General features: G+C 33.0%; 1 protein-coding gene across 2 annotated transcripts; it reads left to right on the top strand.

Annotated features, from left to right (window-relative positions):
• The first annotated feature begins 376 nt into the window (after nt 1-376).
• On the top strand, nt 377-2,997 carry LOC149537426 (uncharacterized). 2 transcript variants are annotated; one of them, XM_089800864.1, is made up of 2 exons: nt 377-794; nt 2,607-2,997. In XM_089800864.1, exons 1-2 carry the CDS (start codon nt 469-471, stop codon nt 2,623-2,625), a joined length of 345 nt encoding a protein of 114 aa, XP_089656990.1. In that variant the 5' UTR covers nt 377-468; the 3' UTR covers nt 2,626-2,997. The 2 variants fall into 2 exon arrangements, with proteins under 2 accessions (XP_089656990.1, XP_089656989.1); XM_089800863.1 differs by having other exon boundaries at nt 2,601-2,997.
• The last annotated feature ends 21,376 nt before the right edge of the window (nt 2,998-24,373 follow it).

Raw genomic sequence — 24,373 nt, 5'->3', positions numbered from 1 at the left:
ATGAATTAGAAAAGATGTGAGAACATTTCCTTGATCCTAGAGAACACAAAAAAACAAAATGCTTACAAACAAATGTGCAAATTTCATAACATCCATTAAAAAAAAAGGGATAAAAACAAACATCTTTCCTTGGAACTACTAGTAAATTATTGCTGATATGCATGGGGGCTCAAAGCTCAAGAGCATCACGTGTTCAGGTCAGATCTGAACTCAGTGTCCTTGTAATCTGCTGACATTATCAAATTAAAGATATGAAGTCAGTAACTTTGAACTAGCAGTCAAAGATAGGCTTCGGATTCTTCACGAGGGATCTATAACTTGATTTATTTTATTGCCTAGATGTTACAGTTCAACCCCATCCCTTTCTTCTAAATCATCTTATGAATACTTAACCAAAGTAAATTGTCATGAAGTGAAGATACTACTGATCTTTGCTTTAGCTTTGTTTTGCTTTGAACAAGAAAGAACATGAAGCCCATCTTGCTTGTTATCTTGCTTTTCACTCTGCCATTGATCTCAGCGCGAAAACATGAGTTGTCAGCTAAAATAATGCAACTCTCCACCGATGATTATCATCATTCCAACAAGAAAGTGGGGAAATATCATACAGTGAATTTCAATCGAAGGATGTTGAAGGCAATGTCATATACTTTTATGGAAGAAGATGATAATGATGATATTGGTGGTGTCCATTCTTATCCCAAGACAAAAGTGAGTGCAAGTCCCATGAACATGTCCAGACATGAGTTCAGCTTTCGAAGTGTTCCTAGTCGTCCTAATCCTATTCAGAATAGGTGAGTAGTTGTTTTTCCAAAGAGATTTGAGGATTCTACAATGTTTGTTAAAATTCTTTATCATGATCCAGTAAGCAGTCTTACTGACCAACTTGTTAGGGTCATTCTTTTTGACCCATTTTTCCTGCATTTATAAGATGATGGCTTATGTTGGGTCTATACCCTAATGAAAAGCTCTAGGATTATAGCACAATTTTTGGGTTCTTTGATTTTTGGAAGTTCTTTGCTGTTATCAATATAAGATCATGCTTTGTAATTCTTACAGATGAAAGTATTATTTCCACTTACCTTATCCATTTAAGATTTTACTACACCGTTCTAAGATTTCATATTTCTATCCATCCCAGAGTTGTAAGATGCTTGGAAGTTATAGCTGCTTGTAGGGTTGTTTTTGGATTCTTTGATTGTTAGAAGAATTTTGCAATCAAACCAAGATAATGTTATGATAGTTCTGGAGAGTTATCATTCTACTTAATTGATTCAGTGTTTTAGTGCTCTGATTATAAGAACTCATATTGCTATTTATATAGTAACTTTCTTGTGCATATCTTCCAGTAATAGTTGGTAAGTTTATTTCTTCATTGTTTTGAATAAAACTACGTGATCTATCATCTAAAAAATCAAAATGATATAATGAATCTCCTCATAGTTCACAATTTATACAGGCCAGGTATATAAGGAAGATGAGATTTGAACCATTATCTGATTCAAACATCAATGGTAAAATATTTTGAGACAAATATTGTAGACGATTCCGATGATTGATGTCCCAAGCAGACAGTAAAAGGCTTAAAGTACCACTTGTTTCTCAATGTATCAGATCACTGGGGTTTATATGGGTCTGAACCAGAATATGTGGTGCAGTTTGTCAAACACTTCAGCCCAGAAGGATTAAGTAAATTTTATTACATTCTTATTCTCTTGAACCCAATTTATATTTCCATTCTTGGATGTTTACCTCCTCCTATTCCAACCTTTTTTGGTAGCCTAATATCTAAATACCATATACGAACAAAAGCTTTTAAACAGTCTCCCATATTTTGAGTTTTATGATCACTCTTTTTATTCTAGAATCTTTTTCATGCTACTAGCCCTTGTTTTTGCTTGCATACTAGTATGAAAATTCTTATGCATGCAGTTTACTTCTATGCCATATACTCTTAAGGTTAATCAACTTCATTGACATCTATACAATTCCATGATTTGTTTTACCGGTTTCTTAAACTGGTATCAGATCTGTTTTAGGGTTTCATTTGGCCACACAGATCAGAGCGCTCATGGGGGCTTGATTAGAGTTCTTATGGGGTTTTGAACACTTGGGATGTAGTCAAGTGTTAAGATCTGGCCCAGGTTTTGTTTTCCATAAAAAAATTTGCGTATTGCCTAAAGTAAGATGTATTTTGTTGTGTACCATCCTGCACTACATCGCCTCCTTTATAAAGTTTGCTGTATGCTCCTTTGTTTTGGTTTTATGTTTTAAGCTGGAAATCCAAAAATAAAGGAATATGTTCAAAATTAGCATTTGTTCCATTGAAAAGTTGCTTATGTGTACACAAGCATCAAGATCGAATGAGTTTTAAACTTGCTATGTTTACGATCTATGTGATCTCATATAAGATAGTGTGATTTTCAACTTGTTCTAGGGTAAAGTCATCATTAGGATCTACGAAACTATGTTTTATTTGTTCAGAAACTTGTTCATAAGATGGTTTAGTTGTTTTGAATTCTTGATCACAATGTCACACATTATAAAAGGTGCTTCGACATTTTCTTGGTAGATATAATAATGTGTTCCATCATGATCAGGTACAGTCCTGGCGGTGGTTGCTGATGAAGTTCATGGGAAGTGCTATGAGATGGCCTGGAAGTATTATCTTAGGACTTACTGAAGTATTGACACAAAAGTTCTGTGACATGCTAGTAACACCACCATATTTATGCACATACTAAATGTTCTTTCTAAAAATCTTCTGTGTTGAACTTGAGCATAAACTTCTTTATATACTTACTGTAAACTTATAATACTGAAAAAAAGTTTTTCATCTACTATATAATAGAATAGGAACTACTGCACCTAAAGTGGTTGTGCCCTTCAAAAGATTGTATACTGTTGTAGTAGCTTTTGAATTGAGATGCACATCAATACTCTATGTTGAAAATTTTGGCAGAGGCATAAATGGTTTCTTGACGATTCTATTTTTAACTAGGTCTAGAATTTTTCAATAGGTCATTTATTTATATGGGTCAATTGTTGAATATGATATAATTTTGACAAGGTGTCTTTTTTTTCCATTAATGGTACACTGAAGTATGAAACAGTTACAAGTTTGGTATTTCACTTTATTAGACTTTAAACATATTATATTTAAATATTTTATATTAATAGTTCATTCATATCTAGATGCGATAGAATTAGCAAGATTGGTGACAGCTTGGTCTTGTTTGTTTGGTTTTGAATAGTATTTTGAATAATTTATAATATTTTATTTTTAAAAAAAATCTTTTTAATTTGTTTTGATTGGATTTCTTATGTGATAATGAATAAATTTTATTTTTCAAAATAAATTTTAGCAAATAATTTAAATTTTACTTTTAGCTTTACATAATTTTAAGGACGGTGTTTTTTCATTTTAAATGTTTACTGTTTTAAGTTGAATATTAATTTATGTAGCTAAACTAGTTTAGTTTTGTTCTTGAAGCTATGACCTTAGAACTTGCAAATTTTAAATCCAAATTTAAGCCAAGTCATTTCTTTACAACTAAACATTGTGAGCTAATTTAAGAACAATTATTTTAAACTTGTGAATAGGACAAAACTCACTTTATCCATCTAATTATTATTTGACAACATTATATATGAAATTTTCGTTCAAGCATAAAGCATCATGTATGCCAACATCTCCTTGCATCAACCTCCTAGAAATCATTGTGTATCCTATATTTCAAGTTAATCTTTTTGTAAAGACCATTCAGTTGGATCTTAGAGGAGAATCCTTACCTAGAAAACTCCCTAAAATTGCTCATTATTTTCTCTTGATTTGACAATTAGATTCTAAAAGCTGTCCAACGAGCTTGTTGTTGTTTCAAATCTATTCACCCCTTAAATTGGTATGCTCATGCACCAAAAGAAGACCACTTACAAGGGGGAAATCTAAAAGGAATATGAGAGGAGCCATGCTTGTAGAGTAGTAAAGGCTAGTGATTCCTTAAGCATGTAGACAAAACTTGTAACATTGGTCATTAAACTAGAAGAAAAGCTTCCTCTTTTGACCTATTTGCTAAAAATTATTTTTAGCTAATTATAATCTAGTTTAAGGGATAAAAGAGTTAGAGATATGATTGCAGACAATAGATAAATATGTCTATTATCAATCTAATTTTATTTTTCATTATGGATTTATATCATGTTTGTGTTGAACTATGTATTTTTGTTGATTAATTAATCTTCATATTTGGTGTACTTTAAAGGAATTTTGGTCTACCAAAGTCTAAATAGAAATTGACTTTTTAAAGCTTAGCTTGTGTATTTTTTTAATCTTTGATCATTGATTTAATATCATTGAAAATAGTAAAAAATAGTGAAATATATTAAAATATAATATCATGAGAAATAACACCAAATAATTAATATTATTAAGTTATTTAAGATGATCAAACACATTTGGTTATAATTTTTTATAAATAATTTTCAAAATATAAATACCTAAACCATATGAAAACTAACATATGATAATAATTGCCTGTATTATCTAATATGATCTATTACAATATAAAGCCTCACAACCCTTCTCAAGGTGCATAGAATAAAAATTAAAATAGAAAACATAAATGTGCTAACCAGTCTACAATAGTTTAACCCTTGTTGCATTAATCATGGAGCACTACATGGACTAACCATGTGGTAAGCCGATAAGAAATTTGATGAAGTACCCCCACCAAATATATCACTCAAGTGGAACTCAACAAGCTAATCATATTGGTAGAAATGATAACATTGAGCTCTACAAATACTTTATACCACATGAGAGAGCATACATGTCCTAACTTCCATGCACAATAAAACAACAACTCTCCTCTAATAGCTCGCACTTCTTTGAGTATGAAAAACCCCTCCTACAATGTCTGCACAATAAAACAACAACTCTCCTCTAATAGCTCACACTTCTTTGAGTATGAAAAACCCCTCCTACAATGTCTGCACAATAAAACAATAACTCTCCTCTAATAGCTCGCACTTCTTTGAGTATGAAAAACCCCTCCTACAATGTCTACATAATAAGTGAACAACTCTCCTTTGAAATTGTCTAAGTTATTAGTGTCGTGGATTTACCTCCTCCAATGTATAAGACAAAAAAAAATTATTAGATACACAAAATAAATCTGTTTTAGAGCTTACCATATCCATAAACCATATAATTATGTATACAGTAACAATACATATTCCAAAGGATATACACTATCCATAGATCCTTGACCAAGCCCCACCTGTTCCATGAAGGGACACATATGTGGTGGCATATTAGGAAAATCTATCATGTCAAAGAAAAATTTAGGTCAAGATGTCAAAATTATCTTGACTCATTTTTCCTTTATCCTACTATATATCATATTTCAGGTTTATTCAATGGATGTATTCTTACAATTTTTGAAATCTCTATCAAATTTAGCACAAATGATTGTATAAGTTAACACACATTAATACCGATGGAATACCAAATAGATTCATTTGACTCCTCGAGGCTTTTTCTTGAATTTCATGGTAGGTATTAGTCTATTAACTATATATTTACACACTCATATCTAGTGGTAACTTTCATGCATTTCCAAATGGTCTTAACAAATATAATATATGTAATTTTAGTTTATAATATGATATAACCAAAATTTTAACCATTAATAAAAATCATGTATGTGAAAGCAAGAAACACATGAATACAATTTAAAATTCAACTCCTCTTCATCATTCTCCAAACTACTTTGCCAATATAATGAGAGAAAAACCCAATTTAGCTACCATTTGAAAGTTATCATTTTAGAAGTTTTTCGTACAATTTTTTTTTTTTCCAATTTTTATAATTTCTAAAGCTATCCCAAAATCTAAAAAATCTTTCAACTATTTAGAGTTATCTTGAGTGAAATCGATCATCAACTTGTTAAATAACTATGTACATAATTTTTTTCTATATATATGTGTATGTATATGTCTATGTCTATGTATATATATATATATATGTATGTATGTATGTATGTATGTATGTATGTATGTATGTATGTATGTATGTATGTATGTATGTATGTATGTATATGTATATGTATATGTATATATATATGTATGTATATATATATATATATATATATGTATATGTATACATATACATATACATATATACATATACATACATATATATACATATACATATACATATATACATATATATACATATACATATATATATATATATATGCATATACATATATATACATATATATATATGCATATACATATATATATACATATACATACATATATATATATACATATACATACATATATATATATATATACATATACATACATATATATATATATACATACATATACATATACATATGCATATACATATACATATACATATACATATACATACATACATATATATATATATATATATATATATATATATATATATATATATATATATATATATATATATATATATATATATATATAATCCAACCAACAAAAAAGTATAAGTTATTTTTGAGGCCTCGTATGATGTAATTTGCACCTAGAGACATGTCAAGATTTGGATTCATCAAATAGATTGGATTGCTAGATTTGAGAACTCTTGAAGACATGTCCACTTATAAAATCTCAGCCCAAATAGACCACCACATGTCAAAATTTATGGTCCTATCTAATGTCCCCACATCATAATCATAGGTTTCTATGTAATTGTATAACGGGTATGCAAACATTTCTAGGGTCCAATTTTCATATATGATTCTTTGTCTACTGCGCTTTAGATGACATAGGGACAAAATCCTAGAAATTAACGTAACTACTTGCAAGAACTTTAGGATGAGGTGTTTTACATTAAATTATAATATGTGAGACGATTTCATAGTTACCTTAAGATATAATTTTTTGTCTAATGGATATGTTCCCTAAATCTTATTACTTTGTTGAAGAACCAACTTGAACATAAAGATTAAACATACAACGATGCTCAATTGAGTCATGAATCCTTATACATCTCTAATGTCAAGGTTTACACTATTTTTTATGCATATATCATGTTAATAACCAATGATCATCTAAAGAAATATAAATTAATTAACTATGCATGTTACCTAATATCCTTGTGATTGACACACACACAATGTTAAACCAATATATTTTTCTTTCTCGTAAATATCATCATAACAATGTAATTTACTAGTGACCAACAAATTGATATCTAATGATACACTAATGATACATGATTTTGTACTAAAATTGATAAAAATAATATCCAAAAACTTTTTAAAATGGTAACCTCAAAATACTAGATAAAAATGATAAACTTGAGATTTTCTAAAATATTATAAATTTTATCAAATGATTATAACTCAATAACCAAGAACTCTCCAACAAATTAATTAGGAGAACATTGATAAACAAGATTACAAATATCTAAGTTTAATAACTAAAATTATTTACATTAATAACAACTTAATTAACATAGAAATAATAACTAGGTAAAATGATAACTAAGGTTATTTTAAAATAATTATTGTTTTATACCAAATAAATATATAAACTAGTTCTATCAACTAGGTACATGTATTTCTATAGCTCAACATCTATAAAATTGAAGGTAATTATGTAGTTTGTAAATCAAGTGCCACATGGACCAATAATTTAGATATATATTAACCAAAACTATATGATTCCCCAATTAACACAAATACAGAAAGAAATACAATCTTAAATTTAAAAAATCTTAAAATAGATTCACTAATTCATCTTTATTTAATATGTGTTGCATATATAATCATGTACGTGTTGGAAACTACAATTGGGACAATTTTTATATTGTCATTGATTTTAAACCTTATTGGTAAGATAGTTTCTATTTGAGTAGAGTGTCATATCAAGATGATTGATGAAGAGGATTTGAAAGAAGGACATAAAAAAGGACCTAGAGGAAATATTGAGTTATGAGGAACTACAATAGACACTTGATTAATTAGACCTTGACAAGGTAAAGTGATTGTTTAATCATAACCTAAGTGAAGAAGATAGTTGTACTAAAGCCTAGAAGAAGTGATCAAATAATGACCAAATGCATAGGCTTAACCAAAAAAAAGAACAAATTATTAAGGAACTTGAAGTTTATGTTGAGTGACGCTAGAATTGACTGAGTCATAGTATAAGCTAAGAAAATATAGTGTTGACCTAACATCAGTATTGACTAGGTGATATTAAATTTGTTGAACAGAAAAGTTAGTAGCAACCGAGTAATCTAGTAATGACCGAGTTTTAGAATATAGTGTTAGCCAAGGGACAAGATCTGAGATTATGAGGAAATTGTGATTCCCAATCGACATAGATGATTTCTTGGAATATGTAAAGTGTGTTGAAGATAAGGATGGATGACTTGGAGCATTTCATTCAAGGGAAACCATGTTTGAGGGTTTCTATTCAAGAATTCAAGGAGAATTTTGGAGAAGTTTATAGAAGAGAAAAGAGGAGATGAAATGATGAAAGGATTTGATGAATCTAAAATAACCCTAAGATCTACACTGATATTTAAGTGACAAAAGATAGGAATTACCTATTTAATGAGGTGTAAAAGCTAATCTAATATCTTTCAAGCATTTTTTGATGCTATTGATTGGGAAACTTGAGCAGGAAGCTGAGAAGAGTTATGAAGGGATGAAGAGTGGTTGCTTCAAGGGTTGCCAAGCATATCAGAAATAGAGATGACAATGGAGGATAGTCAGTGGATCAACATATGAATTGAATTATGATTTGTATTTGTAAAGTGAGTTGTATTTGTTAGATCAACCTATTGTTACATTCTAACCATTGTATAACAGTTTTGAAATCCTTTAATCAAGATTGACCTAACACTCATATGTAAATCCTTTAAATCAAGGTGACATTCTAATGGAATATTTTTAAGCCCTCTAACAAGGCCACTCCTAATAGGGTGATTAAATCATTTAACAAGCTCACATTTAATAGTGTGTTTTGTAACCTTTAATAGGGTTGGCACCTAACAAAGCTCACTTTAGAAGAGTGAAAAATTGGTGACATGTTACTGGTGGTTTTTCTCAAATTGGGTTTTCACATTATTTTCACATTAAATCCTAGTACCATACTTGTGTGGAGGTCATTTGAGATATTTTTTTGTTAAAATTTTACATTCTACAAGTTTCTTACTATTAGGATAGTGGACTACAAGTTTATGTTACTGATTGTTTGCTTTAAATATCGAGCTAGGAAATGTTTAGATCTAAAGTATTTGAAGTGGTTAAAAGTTCAATTGGTACATTTGGACCTGAGGATATCCCCCCTCCCCTCTCATTTTGATGCAGGAGCATCATGGGTGTAAGAGAAATCTTGCATCACCCAAAAATATTTTCTTTTCAGTATTTTCTATTTTAATAAGGACTAGTAGATAGGGGGATTGCTACTTCTGGAAGCTTGCTATTTCTAGTAAGTTTTTCATATGATCTTAGAATGTTCTCATTTTCTACAAGAAGGTTTGTTTTGGAATTATAAGCCTTCCCTAAAAATGCATTGCTCCAGCTTAAGTATCGAAGAAGTTATTGCATAAGCTTATAGATCAGAAGCTAGCATTTTTGAAAAGTGGTTATGATAGCTAATTGGAGCAATGGTTCAAGAGTTATGGCTTTCTAAAGTTGGGGTACCAAAATTTCTAAAATAATTTATCAAAGATGTATTTAGCTAGCTCTATATGTATTGTTAGGGTCTATCGACCATAGGTATTAAGTTTGAGCATCTAGAACCTTCTTGGGCAGCATAAAATTACTTATTTAAGAAAGGCCCGAACATTGTCTAGGATAGCTCTGGGTGATAGTTCACAGCTTGTCTTGCAAATTACTATAATGAAGGTGTCCATGTGGGTTAGCATATTGTACTTGTGAATTCTATAATTTTGCATTTGCAGCACAAATAAGAAGTCCATTTTTTTCTCGCGTTTTTTGTTGTTTCTTCGTTTTCTATTATGGTTTATGGTATTAAGGGGAGCACCCTTCATCAAGTGGTTTTAGAGCTAGAGTTCTTGAGCATGTGGATTAATCGCCAACTGTGAGACAATTCATACCAGGACCGTTGTTTGGGCTGAGCATGTAGACAAATTGTCAATTGTGAGGCCATTTTTAGGATTAAACTTAGACAAAAATAATAGTTACATGCAAATATAACTAATACCAAAAATTAGTAGATCGCATATAAGAGAACACAAGACGTCAAGATTTAATGTGGTTCACCCAATCCTTGGGTTACGTCCATCAATAGCAAGTCCAATATTATTATTATCCAGTGATTACAATCCAGAATCTCTTATAGCTCAATACTATTGCAAGAAGCTACAATATCACCATTACATCATGAAATCCCTAACCCTAAGACTTTTTATATAAGCTTTTATTGCTTACAAAATTAGGGCTAGAATAAGTCATCCAATTAGAAAAATAGTAGTTGATGGCTTTTACAATATAAGGGCATTTTTGGCTTTGGGGGCGTTGCCTCTAAAAAATCTCGTGGGGTTGTTGCCCCTGAACCCCTCCCCTATACTATGATAGGGAGTGCACCTGTGGTGTTGCCCCTTGACCCCATCTTGGGGGTACTACCCCCATAGAAATAATATGGGGAGAAAAACCACGCTAAATAAACCTTTGAGTCTAATTAGGCTCCATATCACAACAATCTCCCACTTGGAGATTGATTAGACTCCACAATGATAACCTCCCACTTAGAGACTGATCATAGCACTACTAAACTTGTAGCTCCCACTAGAACATATCAAACCACTCTAGACTCTATTGTTCTTTTATTCTATTCATTCAAGAAGACCAACCGAAGTTGAAGAGGAATTCACCTTCTCCTTTGTCACTGCCTTTGTAAACATATCCATTGGATTTTCATCTATATATATCTTGTCCAACTTTAGCTATCCATCATCCAAAGCTAACTGAATGAAATGATATTGCAATTATATGTGTTTTGTCTTTGAATGCATAACTAAATTCTTTGCAAGATGAGTGGCACTCTGACTATCTATAAATAAATAATTATCCTTCTAAGGGTGTCTCAATTCTTCCAAGAAGAGCTAAAGCCATATCATCTCCTTGGTTACCTCTATAGCAAAAACATACTCTGCCTCTATATTAGATAAAGCATTAACCTTCTATAATTGAGAAACTCAACTCATTGCTACCCCACCAATAGTAAATACATAACCTATAGTACTCTGCCTAGTATCAATATCCCCTGCCAAATCTAAGTCAACATAGCCCTATAAATTAGTAGTAGAGCCCCCAAAGTGTAAACACTTACTAGATATTCCTCTTAGATATCTGAGAATCCATTTAACTACATTTCAATGCTCAATTCCTAGATGACTCATATACCTGCTAACAACTCCCACTACATGTGCAATATATGGCCTAGTACATATCATAACATACATTAAGCTTCCTACAACTAAAGCATAAGGTATCTTACACATCTTGTCCTCCTCTTCTTATATCTTGGGACACATCTCCTTAGTCAACTTCAAATGACCAAGTAAAGGTGTGTTGATAGCTTTAGAATTTTCCATAGAGAAACATTGCAACACCTTCACAATATATTTAGCTTGAGATAATGTCAATTTCTATTTCTTCCTATCTTTGCAAATCTTCATACCAAGGATTTGTTTTGCTGCCCCTAAATCCTTCATAAAAAAAAATGTCCTAACTATTCCTTTAACCCCTTAATGTGATCCATGTTAGACCCAACTACAAGCATATCATCAACATATAAACATAAAATAATTTAGATGACATCATCCAACCTCTTAAAATAAACACAATGATCTAAATGACACCTACTATATCCATGCTCATGCATAAGCCTATCAAATTTTAGATACCATTGATGAGGTGCTTACTTTAAGCCATATAAACATTTCTTCAATTTGCACACTAAGTTTTCCTTACCTTTGACCTCAAATCCTTGTGGTTGTACCATATATATCTCTTCATCCAAATCACCATGAAGGGAGGCTATTTTAACATCAAGCTGCTCCAAATGCAAATCTTTAGTAGCCATAATAGTTAAAATAGTGCGAATAGAAGTCATTTTAACAATAGGAGAAAATATCTCATCAAAATAAATGCTCTTTTTTTGTGCAAATCCTTTTACAACTAACCTGGCTTTAAATATTTTCTTACATTCATCCTCTTCTTTCAAAATATAAACCCATTTATTCTATCCTAGGACCCCATAGAGGCGCTACCTCTTGACCCTGTCATGGGGGTGTTGCCCCCAAAACCCATTAGAAATAATATGGGGAGAAAAACCATGCCAAATAAATCTCTAATTCTGATTAGGCTCCATATCACAACACAATTTACACTAGGGTTTCAGCAGAAGCATGAAAATGCCTCTATGAACAGAGTATGGTAGAAGAGCTATAGGTGTTACACTTGAGGGTTTATGAGCCCTCCAAAGACAAATACAAGCATTGGAAGAACAAATCCATAGATGAATGAATCTTCTCATAAGAGATGAAAGAAAGGATGGGGTTGAAGTAGAAGAAAATACCAAAGTAGAGGAAATTCTAAATCTAGAGGAAGAGAGGCTTTTTAGGGCCATCTCCAAGATTGAAAAAAGACCTAAGTTTGAGGTTCCCACATTTTTAAGAAATCTTAACATAGAGGAGCTGATCAAATGGATCAATGAACTAGATGAGTATTTTGAGTATAAAGATATTGATGATCCTGATATGGTCAAGTTTGTGAAGGCAAAATTGAAGGGACATTCAAAGATCTGGTGGCGGGAGGTTTAGTTGGAGCAAAATAAAAAGGGAAAGGACAAAATCACTAGATGGGATCGGATGATATCTAAACTAAAGCAACAATTTATTCCCATGGATTATGAGCTTTATTTGTTGAAGAAGATGCAAGGGTTGAAGCAAGCAAGAAAATCTGTTTAAGAGTATACCGAAGAGTTCTACCGAGTTCTCATTAGAACCAGCCATGCAAAAGTTGATAAGGAGAAAATGGCTCATTATCTTACTGGGTTAAGGCCAAGCATTTAGGAAGAGCTAAGTCTAGTTCAAATGAATAGTATTAGAAGCATACCATTTTTCCCTAAAAGTTGAGGATAAACTAAGAAATAAGTTTGACAACAAGAATAGTAGAAGAAGTCATAGTGGAAGATCTAGTGGATGATCTTATGGAGGGCATAATGATGATTAGAAGAATAAGGATGAGGCTGAGAGTAGTAGTTAGAACCAAAGGGGAAATAATTTCAACCATGTTCATGATTAGAACAATAGAGATCAAAGAGGAAGAGGCAAAGGACAAGGATCTAGAAGAGGAGGCTTTCATGGGAAATGTTTTCACTATAAGAAGAAGGGCATAGAGCATTTAAATGTACCCAGCACTAAGGAAGGATAGATCAAAGAATAGATGGTTAGGCTAGAGTTGCACATGTTGATGAAGATGTTAGATCCTCACATTTTGAAGATGCTAAAAGAGGAGAAATCCTAGTTAACGGAATAGTCCTACTGATAGGTGAGAATGAACCTGATCAAAGAAGGAGTTTATTTTACACAGGGTGTAGATGTGAAGATCAATGTTGTGATGTGATAATTCATGGTGGAAGGACTAAAAATTTGGTGTTAGAAATGATGGTCACCAAGTTGAAGTTGAAGAGATAGAAACACTCACATCCATATTGTATTGCTTGGGTGCAAGATGACCACAAGGTCATGGTCAATGAGCAGTGCTCAGTGAAGTTCAAGATTGGAAGCTACTAGGATGAGGTATCATACCTATAGACATATGTCATATGTTGTTAGGTAGGCTATGGTAGTTTGACAAGCATGTTGTATATGATGGGCAAGAAAATACCTACACTCTAACCAAGGATGGAGTGAAGCATAAGTTGAATTTGTTCAAGGATAAAGAAGAAAAGGTATGTAGTTCTTCCAAAATATGTTTTTTTGATGGAAAAGAGTTTCTTAAAGGTATGAAGCATGAGCATATGTGTTTTTCTATAATTCCTAAAGATTTAAAGAAGAAGTAGAGGAGGTACTTACAGAAGGTGCAGATATGTTGGGAGAGTTTTATGATATTTTATCAAATAATGTACCTGATGGATTGCCCCTAATGAGGAAGATCACTCACCAAATGGATTTGATTCCAAGAGCCACTTTTCCAAACAAGGTAGCACATGAAATGACACCAACAAAAAGTGAAGAGTTGAATAGGCAAGTTCATGAGTTATTGTAGAAGGGGTTGATTCAAGAGAATTTGAGTCCATGTGTAGTACTAGTTGTATAGCACCAAAGAAGAATGGAGGATGGAGGATGTGCATAGATTCTCATGGTATCAAAAAGATCACAATCAATTACATATTTCCTTTTCCAAGGATGGATGATATTATGGACTATTTGAGTAGAGCTAAGTATTTCACAAAGATAGATCTGAAGAGTGGGTACCATAAGATTTGTATCAGAGAAGCTGATGAGTGGAAGATTTCTTTCAAGACAAGGGAAGGATTATATGAGTGGTTAGTCATGCTTTTTGGGCTAATCAATGCACTAAGCACTTTCATGAATGATTTATTGAAGGAGTTTCTGGATAAGTTTATCATTGTTTACCTAGATGATATATTGATCTTTAGTAAGAGATTGGAAGAGCATTTTATTCATATTTGCAAGGTGTTTGATAAGTTGAGGGAAGAAAAATTGTTGATAAACCTGAAGAAGTGCAATTTTGTAAAGGAGTTGGTGTACTTGGGACTTGTAGTCTTAACAAAAGGTCTGAAAATGGACTTAGAGAAAGTGAAGGCTATCCTTGAATGGCCTACTCCAAGGAGTGTGATCGAGGTAAGATCTTTTCATGGACTAGCTAGTTTTTACAGAAAGTTCATAAGAGCTTTTAACAGTATCTGTGGACCCTTGACTAAAACAATGAGAGCGGATAGGAAAGAATTTATGTGGATTATAGTAAAGATAAGAGTTTTAATCTATTAAAACAAAAAGTTATTGAGCAGCCTATTTTAGCACTTCCAAATTTTAACAAGATGTTTCAAGTAGATTGTGATGCTAGTGGTACCATAATAGGAGTTGTTTTGAGCCAAGAAGGTAGTCTTGTTGCTTATTTTAGTGAGAAATTGAATGATGCAAAAAGAAAATATTATGTTTATGATTAGGAATTTTATGCCATAGTTCAAGCATTGAAGAAGTGGAGACATTATCTTCTTCCTAAGGAGTTTGTTTTGTATACTAATCATCAAGGTTTGCAATATTTGAATAGATAAGGAAAATTAAACCAAAGGCATTTGAAGTGGGTTGAGTTTTTGTAGAGTTATACACTTCTTTTGAAACACAAGAGTGGGAAGTCTAACAAAGTTGTAGATGCTCGTAGAAGACAACTTTTTCTGACAAAAATACGGATAGAGGTGGTTGGGTTCAAGGAACCCAGTATTTTGTATCCAGATGATCCTGATTTTAGTAAAGTGTGGAAGGCTTGTATGGAACCTGTTACACTTGATAGGAAAAAGTGGTTGGATTTTATGATCCAGGATAGTATGTTTTTCAAAGGAAGCTAGTTGTGCATTCCTAGAAGTTCAATGAGAGAGAACCTCATTAAAGAGAAGCATAGTGGAGGATTGGATGGATATTTTGGTAGAGATAAAACAATAGCTTGTGTTGCTAAGAATTATTACTAGCCATAGTTGTAGAAAGATGTAAAGAATTTTGTACAGAGTTGTAGATTATGTCAAATGGTGAAAAGAGAGAATTAGAATACAGGATTGTATCAGTCATTACCTATACTAGAGAATCCATGGGAGGATGTTAGCATGGATTTTGTTCTTAAATTATCAAGGACACAACATGGGCATGATTCTAATTTTGTGGTGGTTGACAAGTTTTAAAAGATGGCACATTTCATTCCTTGCAAGAAAACTAGTGATGTTGTCCATATGGCAAAGTTTTTTTTCAGAGAAGTTGTGAGACTACATGGTCTGCCAAAGAGTATAGTTTTAGATCGAGACACCAAATTTGTTTGGTATTTTTGGTATACATTATGAAAGAAGTTGAAGATGTATTTGAAGTTCAGTTCATCACATCATCCATAGACTAATGGATAGAAAGAAGTTGTGAATCACAGTTTGGGAAACTTTCTTAGATGTTTGGTTGGAGACAAGCCAAAAGGATTGGATATAATATTACCATAGACACAATATGCATTTAATAATTCTATTAATAGGAGTACTGGTAAATCACCATTCCAAATTTTATATTAGAGTAGTCCCAAAAATGCTTCTAAATTTAGGCAGTTGGATAAATGAGAGATAAGTAGTGCTAAAGTAGAATAATTTTATGAAAATTTAAAGCACATCCATGAGGAGATGAGGAAACACATCATAAAGATGGATATACAGTACAAGGCTAAGGCAAATGTGAAAAGGAGGTATAAGGAATTTCAAGTTGGAGATGAAGTCATGGTTCATTTGAAAAAGGAGCATTTTCTAGTGGGTATATATAATAAGATGAAGATTAATTAAGAAGTTTGGACCATGCAAGATCAAGAAAAAGCATGATTTTGGAAATTCTTATGAAGTAGAGTTGCCTACTAATTGAATATTTCACCAGTGTTTAACATTTTAGATTTGACAAAGTATTATTAAGGAGGTGATGGAAATGAAGTCACAGAAGAGCAGTGGAGTATTCCAACAACTAGTTCGGCTGCAAAGGAGATTGAGGAGATACAAGACAGTTGTATTGGAAAAAGTAAAAGGAACAAAACTTATGAGAAATACCTGGTCAAATGGAGAGGGGGGCAAGTAGAGAATTCATCATGGATAGCAAGGGACGAGGTTAACCATCTTGGTTTTCCTCTCAACATGTAAGACATGATGGATTCACTTCTCAAATTACCCCAAGTGTCTAATGCAAGAGCATCCTAGGTGTAAGAGCAATCTTGCATCACCCAAAAATATTTTCTTTTTAGTCTTTTCTATTTTAATAAGGACTAGTAGACATGGGGTTGCTATTTCTGGGAGCTTGCTATTTCTAGTAAGTTTCTCATACGATCTCATAATGTTCTCATTTTCTATAAAAAAAAGGTTCATTTTGGAATTATAAACCTACCATAAAAATCTCATTGCTACAACTTAAGTATCAGAGAAGTTATTGTGGATTTTTGATGAAAAAATTTGCAAAAAAATCTTCCAGCTCATCGTTGGAGGTCTTAGAGTTCCCGAATGAGGTCTGAAAACTCAACTAAATAGAACTTGTTTAGAATTGAGCCTATAGATCAGGAGCTGGCATTTACAAAAAGTGGTTATAATAGCCAATCAAAGCAATGGTTCGAGAGTTATGGCCTTCTGAAGTTGGGCTACCAAAATTTCTAAAATAATTTGTCAAAGATGTATTTAGCTGACTCTATATGTATTGTTAGGGCATGTTAGCCCTAGGTTTTAAGTTTGGGGATCTAGAACCTTCCTAGGCAACATAAAATTGTCTATATAAGAAAGGCCTGAACATTGCCTAGGATATATATAAAACATGAACAAGAGATCCTAGTAAAATTAGAAAAAGTCTATTTGAAAATAAATTTCACTATGATTTGATGTTACTTCATGAGATTAAAGATGAAATTAGTAATTATTTATTTAATTTCTTTTATAGGTCAAAGACAACTTAAATACATAATCTTTTATTGTTGATCTTTAAGATATATTTTATCACTATTCTAATATGTACATATCAAATTGAGATTTAAACTATCATTGTTAATACCTTCTTACATTTCTTGATATTAGTATTGTCATTGGGTATTTTGTTGACAATTTTTATTTAAAAAAGAGATCAAGTGTAATTTTTGATCATTTCATGTATCCATGTCCTTTATCAATAATACCAACAAGACATTTGTGGGTATAGGTGTCAAATTTTCACGTTAGCATGCAAAAATTATTCTCATCATTTTATAATGCCAAGATACACCCTTTTGATATGTGGTAGAGGCTAGTCTGGAAAAGCTAGTGGGAAGGCAATGACATGGTGGTGGGGTAGTTCCCAATCAATGATGAGCTAGTGCTAGGTGCCATGTAAACAAGTTATTCACAATTCTTATCTCTTGTCTCTATTTTTTTCAATCATGACATCTTATATCATTTTTCCTTATTCTATCTAGACTTATAGATATTTGATAATTTTCTATGATTTTTTAAGACTCAAAGATATTTCATCTTTAGGACTAGTGTCTTCTACATGTTAGAAATATTTAGAATATTAGAGGGGGGGGGTGAATTAGTTACTCAAGGTCTATATGTACCATTTGAAAAATTAAACATTAAACACTTTCAATGTTCTACTTATCCTACTATTGATTGGTCTCTATTGTAAAACTATCATAAACTTAACATGTATTGCATAATGAAAACATTATCAAATTTAAAAATTCATAAAATATTCATATCATAGCTTAACACTCGGATTTTGTGTGGAAACCCAATTTGGGAAAAACCACAAACATGTCACTCTTTTTCACTCTTTCGAAGTGAGCTCTATTAGAAGCCAACCTTGTTAAAGGTTACAACACACACTATTAAATGTGACCTGGTTAGAGGATCTAATCACCCTATGAGGCCTTGTAAGAAGAATTTGATAATTCTATTTACAATGTCACCGAGTTAAAGGATTTACACAGACTAAGTCCTCAAATGACTATTAGGTCGACCTCTATAAAAAGGATTTCAATACAAACTATTTACAATGATAAAAAAAGAAAACAATAGGTTTCATCTATGTTTACAACTCACTTTTGTAGGTTTAGATCCTTGTTTAGTCCTTATGTTGGTTCACTGATAAGGCTTCCATTTTCATCTCTGATCTTGATCTACTTGGTCACCCTTCAAAAAATCAGTCCAATCTTCTCATCCACACTTAATCCTTCTGCTCTAATTATTTTATCAACAACAACATCATATATGCAAGCTTTCTCCTTTAGCTTTGCATTCACACTCTTGTGTATTTCTCATCAGCCTTGCTATGTATAAAAATTCAATCATACACATTGGTTGGGCTTGACTAGGCTTCACTTATATGGCACCAAAAGTCTAGTTTAGTATCCCTTTAAATAGGCAAGTTATGCTTTACCATTTTTTACATATACCATAGGGTTTACGATAAAATTCAATTTGATTCAATGTATATGTTCATTTTCTTAATCATCCTCTAGAAATTTCTCTATAATTTTTCTATTAGGTCTTTACCTAATCACCTTCTTGAATTTAATGATCCAACTAATGAATCTTATCATCAACAAATTTTAAAACTCCCAAGAAATCAACTGAGTTAGCTTGATCTTACAATTTCTTTGAATTTTTTCTTTTATAGTCAGTTAGCAATATTTAAAATTCAGATACTTGGTCAATACTAAAATACTCAGTCACTATAAAGCCTTCTGGGTCATTGTAATGCCCCGCCTAAAGATCCTTTGAACAAGGATTCAGTTCAAGCCAAGATAAAAAAAAATTTACAAGTATGAATGCACATGTCAACATCATACAGGGATCACGTAGATTGCAACAAAAGACTTCACCAACAATCCAAGCAACCAACAAATCTCCAAATGTCACTAATAAACAAAATGACCGAAGATGAAGAATGCATAAATGAATTTGAAATGAACACATTCCAGATTCAAAACACAATACCAAAGGACTAAAGAACACCTAAGCGGGTACCCCAAACAACTCCCAAAAAGTTTGGATCAAACCAAAAAGTGTCCCTTGCCTACCTGCACAGGTCTTTGCAAAATCAAGCTGATACTTTAATATAGCACTGGAAAGTATCACGTAACATTCCTAAGGAAGGAGGGTGACACTTTCAAGGACTGGCTGATACTTCTCTCAAAGGCATGTGATACTTTATGGGTATCGTAGAATAGTTCTTACAAGGAGGTGTGATACTGAAAAGTATTGCATGATAATTCTCCAAGAGACATGCAACCGAATCAGGGGATGCACGACACAATTTCAATGGGCGTGCGATACAATATTGTATCGCACCATGCTAATAAATGGTCACCTAGGGAAGTAAGAAAACCACTCTAAGGGTCAAAACAAGGAATGAAATGGGAAAAAAAACCTCCACACTGGGAGGACCAAATCCACATAGATCGAGGAGCAAACACTCGAGTGCATAAACAACAAGATGCCATGATCAAGAAGGAGAAACATCTATCCATCTAAAACTATAGCAGCAAAGAATGTACTAAAAGAAACATCACAATGAACATAAGTAACATCGCAATGTACAAAAATAACATCATAATAATTGAACAACCAAACTAAATATGTGATTCCTCCCAACTGTCAATAGCATCATAAGACCATCATGGGTCTTAGCCATCCCCCTCGTGTAACATTCCAAGCCGTCGATTGGATCATTGGTACTATCATAATAGGGATGTCACTACTAAAACATGCTACAATAAAAGCATAAGAAAATCTAACTTGCTAGTAATAAAGCATAAGATAATCCTACAAGTATATAACATCACCTATCACATGCTAAACATCAATAAGCAATAGATAAACCAATACATCAATTCACATCATCTAGTCATATGTTAAACATCATAATATGGGAATGTGTCAAATAAACTAACATCATCTAAACATGATATCCAAGCATTCTAATGAAAGCATAAATCACAAGAAACCATACTTTGAAACCCAAAGTACCAAGTGAAAACATCCAGCAATGGTTGCACTAGGACAAAAGATTGTCTCTGTACATTGGTCCCTAGCAGTAGTATAGGTAGCTATGCCTCCCAACCACATGGTACTTATAGGTCCACACCCACCATGCTCATGGAGATAATGATCCAACTACAAACACACAAAACAAAATCCATGGCTAACACTCATTCCAAATAGTATGATGGCTATAACCAAGAACCTGAGACAATGCAAGTAGTATAGGTCCTGGTTAGACACTCAATAGGCTACTAAGAAGGAGCTGACATCATGGAGAGTCGCTTGGCATCGAAAAGCCCAAGCTCAGATCATGTATCCTCAAACTTGAATGGGTGCTCACACATTGTGTCCTCAAACTTAATTGGGTGCTCACACATTTTATTATCTTAAATTTTATTAACATTCACACATTTTATTTAGTTATCACATATATAAAGCTCCCTCTACCAACCCATGGCACCATGATCATTGGGCTATGAGATAGAAGCCCCCTCCATGTGCTACCCTACCCTACCCATGCTCATCCTATGACAAGTTCCCGTGGGCATGCATACTCCCATCCCAACCCCAATGATCATAACTTTTGAAAGTACCACAAAAAATTGGGCCTCACAAGTCACCCAACAAATGTACACGCACGTACTCATGTGTGGCACACGACCATCATGAACATCAAAACACAAGGATAGGATGAGAAAACAATGAAAAAAAAAACACCCAACTGAAAGAAACTCAGAAGGACAAATCATACATGAATCCTAGAGCCAATAAAACCATACATCATGAAATCACTCAACTGGCCTCAATCTGAGAGTATGGATTCTACACAAATCCCAATGATGCAACAAGACCAAACATCATGAACTCACTCAATCGGCCTTAATCCAAGAGTATGGATTCTACACGAATCCTAGTGTCCACAAAATAATAATAAAATTCCAAAAGAAACCATAACAACAGGTACAAAATCACTCAATCGAACACAAAGTCGAGAGTACAGGTGTGACATGCATCCCAATGCAAACACAAAAGTGCAATAAAGGTATGAGTGATATCCAAATGGATAATCTAGGTTGATGACCAAACTCATGCCAAGGAAACCCAAGAAAATATGGTGGCATGCAAAACAAGGTAAAAACCTCAAAAATTTGAAAAAAATCAAAATTAAAACCCATTTGGCCTTTGGGTACAAAAACCTCAAAAATATAAAAATAAACAAGTTTGGACACCATATGCAAAAATAGCCAGCATAATGATGCAAAACTCCAAACCCTCATCCCAAAAAATAGGGAAATGTTCATACCTGCCCAACTAGGTAGAACTAGCATACAGAAACGGAGGGGAACACTAGTTCCCAACCTCGAAACAAATGGCTATGAAAAACAAAAGTAGAAATAGAGCAAAAATAATAAAATAGGAAAGCCCTACCTCACAACCAAAAGGGAAAAATGGGAATCTAAACCATAAAATAAATAGCTTGCAAAACCAGCTAAAAATCACGGCAATCCAAGGTTTCCCAGAGCTGGATCCAATGAGCCCAACCTCGCAACGATCCCACGCCCGTAGCTCCCACAACGAACAAAATAGTAAATCCTCATGAAGAGGATTTTGGGTTTTACTCTCCAACTTTTTAATTCAAAAGTGACAAGTGAGGAATTAAATTCCTTTTTGGATATTTATTCGCTTTTCAAGTGAATAATCGATTATGGCAAATAACTAGCCAACCTAGTTAAACCTTGAATCGACCCAAACAAAAATAGGCTATTCCTATAAATAGGAATTCATCTATGGGAAAGCTGCTAGAAATTAAAATAAATCAATTAAAAGCCCAAAAACCCAAAAACACAAAAATTTCCTTAACAACTTTCGCGACAATGTGAAACTCTAAATGCATAGACACGCTCACTGGTCTAATCACATAATGAAAATGAGTTTGAATTTAATAATCATTGAAAGGTTCAATTTAAACATTTAATTAAGGATATGTCGACCAAATAGGGATGACATTGGTAAAATATGAAAGACATAAGCTTAGGGAGAAAGAAACTATTGAGTATTAGGACTAAGAGGGAGTCCCTCTCTTAACCTCTACACTAAATCAGCCCAAACATGTTAGGGAACACACAATTTCCCCAACCATCAACATACTCATCTAAAAACACTAACTAAGCTAGTGGCATAACCATGCTAGCCAACTTTCTCAAGAGAGAAAAGAATACGAAGATGCACCTAAGGAAACATCCAAAAAGGAGAATCTAGACTCATCAAAGAACTAAGTCACTCCCAAATGATAAGGAAACATCATCCTCAAACAAGGAAAGCTCACAAACCACACTTCACCTCATAAGTGTGGGTTGGTGCAATAGGTAACACACAAACCCAAGCACAAACTCCAACAAGTACCTAGTAGATTATGAAGACTAGATAACTCTTCCATTATGAAAAAGATGAAGAGGGAAACTTCTCCAATGGCCATAAATATGATATGTCATGATTAAATTGGCATCTACTCAAAAAAAGTAATCAGAACATCGATCAGCAACTCTAGAAGTGTAAAAGAGTTGTGTGTTGTCCCCCAGGTGAAATTTCACATTAGCACAATCTCGCGCGAAGTTTCTCAACAAACTAGTCAAGAAAGTGCAATGAACTAGGTGAGAAAGTGCATGACCACCAATTTCTCGCATGAAATTCAAATCAGTGAAAAAATTGCCTTCACTCCAGAGGCCATAACTTTCACATCCATACTTTGGTTGACTCCTTTCAAAAGGTGTCAAAAAGATAACAACGAGGCCTATGAAATGAAGAAGATAAGAGAGTCCAAAGACCTAAGAGTTGAGTCACCACTCAAGACAAAACCACATAGGAAAAAGCAACAATCTTGATTACCAGGACAAGTGATAGACAAAACATCCAAAACCACTCAAGAACACACATGCCCAAAACCACATAAGGCATGGAAAGAAAGGTAATTCACACACTAAAACCCATCATTACTTATCTTTCATAATTTCATTAATTAAACATAACATAAGCACTAATGCACAATGAAATTGAAAGGTTTTCAAAGCAAGGGTTCAAGAGTCACCATAAAACAAGTACATATCTTTCAATTTCTTTCAAGAAAATATTCTTTTTACTCATCTTTTAAACCATCCAATTATATTAACAACTTGAATCTATCAAAGACACACTAGCATGTTCTCCATGATATTATCCCTTATACATACTACAAGAGGTTTGAGATGAACATGGTAGAGTCACAACACACAATTGGGAAGTAGTTAAAACACATTCAGAATAGTCATCAAGAACCAAAACAAAAGTCCAAATGGGGAATTGTCAATTCCAACAATAAAGTATCAAAAGAGCTCATTTCAACAATAATTCAAACATGACAACTATCACAAAGAGAGCAATGGATAAAATTTGATGACCATTTCAAGAGAGGAAAATACTAAAAACCAATGCTAGCCCAACAACATGAGGAAAGTACCTCCAACCAAATAAAATAAGGCATCAAACAAATCAAGTTACAGGTGATGACTGAGTACAGTCACACAAGAGGGATAAA

The sequence above is a fragment of the Cupressus sempervirens genome, chromosome 9 (assembly GCF_028749045.1).
Source record: "Cupressus sempervirens isolate cs-2001-9-10 chromosome 9, ASM2874904v1, whole genome shotgun sequence".
NCBI lineage: Eukaryota > Viridiplantae > Streptophyta > Pinopsida > Cupressales > Cupressaceae > Cupressus > Cupressus sempervirens.
Note: the sequence above shows the minus strand (reverse complement) of the source record. Positions and strands in the feature narration are given on the sequence as shown.

What these genes read in the sequence shown, in the direction of transcription:
- LOC149537426 (XM_089800863.1), top strand. Translation starts at nt 469, where the DNA reads ATGAAGCCCATCTTGCTTGTTATCTTGCTTTTCACTCTGCCATTGATC. An exon ending in CCTAATCCTATTCAGAATAG is followed by an intron (nt 795 to 2,600) that starts GTGAGTAGTTGT and finishes CATCATGATCAG; the next exon opens with GTACAGTCCTGGCGGTGGTT.